The 1,433-nt window shown below is 44.9% G+C and overlaps 1 protein-coding gene across 1 annotated transcript in view; it reads right to left on the bottom strand.

Annotated features, from left to right (window-relative positions):
* Window positions 1-1,433, bottom strand: part of VPS4A (vacuolar protein sorting 4 homolog A (S. cerevisiae)) — a 95,794-nt gene that overhangs the window by 24,116 nt on the left and 70,245 nt on the right. Inside the window, exon 6 of the mRNA XM_011931983.1 lies at window positions 604-788. Coding sequence (XP_011787373.1) covers window positions 604-788 — 185 coding nt within the window. The remainder of the gene's footprint in view (window positions 1-603; window positions 789-1,433) is intronic.

Raw genomic sequence — 1,433 nt, forward strand, 5'->3', positions numbered from 1 at the left:
GGAGGCTGAGGCAGGAGAATCACTTGAACCACAGAGGCAGAGGTTGCAGTGAGCTGAGATGGTGCCACTGCACTCCAGCCTGGGTGACAAGGCGAGACTTCATCTCAAAAAAAAATAAAAAAGAAAAAGAAAAATGGTAACAAAAACCAACACCCAATGTCATCTGGAAAACTGAGGAACAGCAGATACTGTGGCTCACACCTGTAATCCCAACACCTCGGGAGGCCAAGATGGGAAGATCACTTGAAGACAGGAGTTCAAGACCATCCTGGGCAGCAAAGCGAGACCTCATCTCTAAAAAAAACACAAAAATTGGCCAGGCATGGTGGCACACGCCTATAGTCCAGTCCCAGTTACTCAGAAGCTGAGGCAGGAGGATCACTTCAGCCCAGGAGGTACAGGCTGCAGGGAGCTATGATCGCACTACTACACTCCAGCCTGGGTGACAGAGACCCCATCTTAAAAAAAAAAAAAAAATTTAATTAAAAATTTCATGGTTCTAAATGGAATGTCAGTCCATGATTTTGTATATAAGGGGTAAGAAGTAATGAGAAGGAAAGAGAACATCTATTAGATAAACATGTGTTTCAGAAACACTCTTACCAGTTCTCCCTCGGGACCACCAAAATCCAAGTATAGATTTCGGATGCCATCATCAGCAGACATCTTCAGCCTTTCAAAGGGGTAGCGGTATAATATGCTGCTGGAGCCTCCATTTTCCCTGGAGATGGTGAACCCATTTTCATAGTGAATAGTAAGCCTCACCTCTTGGCCATTTAACATGCAGCCTGTTGGAGAAAAGCAAAAAACATTAGTTGTAAAGTTGTTATGCCAGTTATCCAGTGAAACGGGATTCTTCTGACTTCAAAATAGGAAAAATATTTTCTTGAGAATGTGTGATACCTAACGTATATGGAACCTTCTAAAGTATGTTTTGTTTTGGTCACTGAGATGAGGCAGAAATGACCATAACACTCCTTGACATCTGATTCAGTTTAATTCCATGAGTACCCACTGAACACTCATAGTGGCAAGTGTGTATAGGCTGTGCAGGACACTGAAGAAGCAAGAGGCACAGTCCCTGCTCTCAAGGACTTTGTAAACGCATTAGCGTAAACAGGAAATCCCCAGCTGTGTAAGGCAGAATGTACAGAACATGAGCAAACACCAAACTGAATGAGGCCAAAGTCAAGAAAAGGTTTCCTGGAGGAGATGGGCCTTCAGATAGGCCCTAAAGAACTGGTAAAACTGGCCGGGTACGGTGGCTCACAGCTGTAATCCCAGCACTTTGGGAGGTCGAGGTGGGTGGATCACTTGAGGTCAGGAGTTCGAGACCAGCCTGGCCAATAAGGCAAAACCCCGTCTCTACTAAAAATACAAAAATTAGCCAGGCGTGGTGGCACATGCCTGTAATCCCAGCTACTCAGGAGGCT

The sequence above is a fragment of the Colobus angolensis genome, unplaced genomic scaffold, assembly GCF_000951035.1.
Source record: "Colobus angolensis palliatus isolate OR3802 unplaced genomic scaffold, Cang.pa_1.0 Scaffold93, whole genome shotgun sequence".
Lineage (NCBI taxonomy): Eukaryota > Metazoa > Chordata > Mammalia > Primates > Cercopithecidae > Colobus > Colobus angolensis.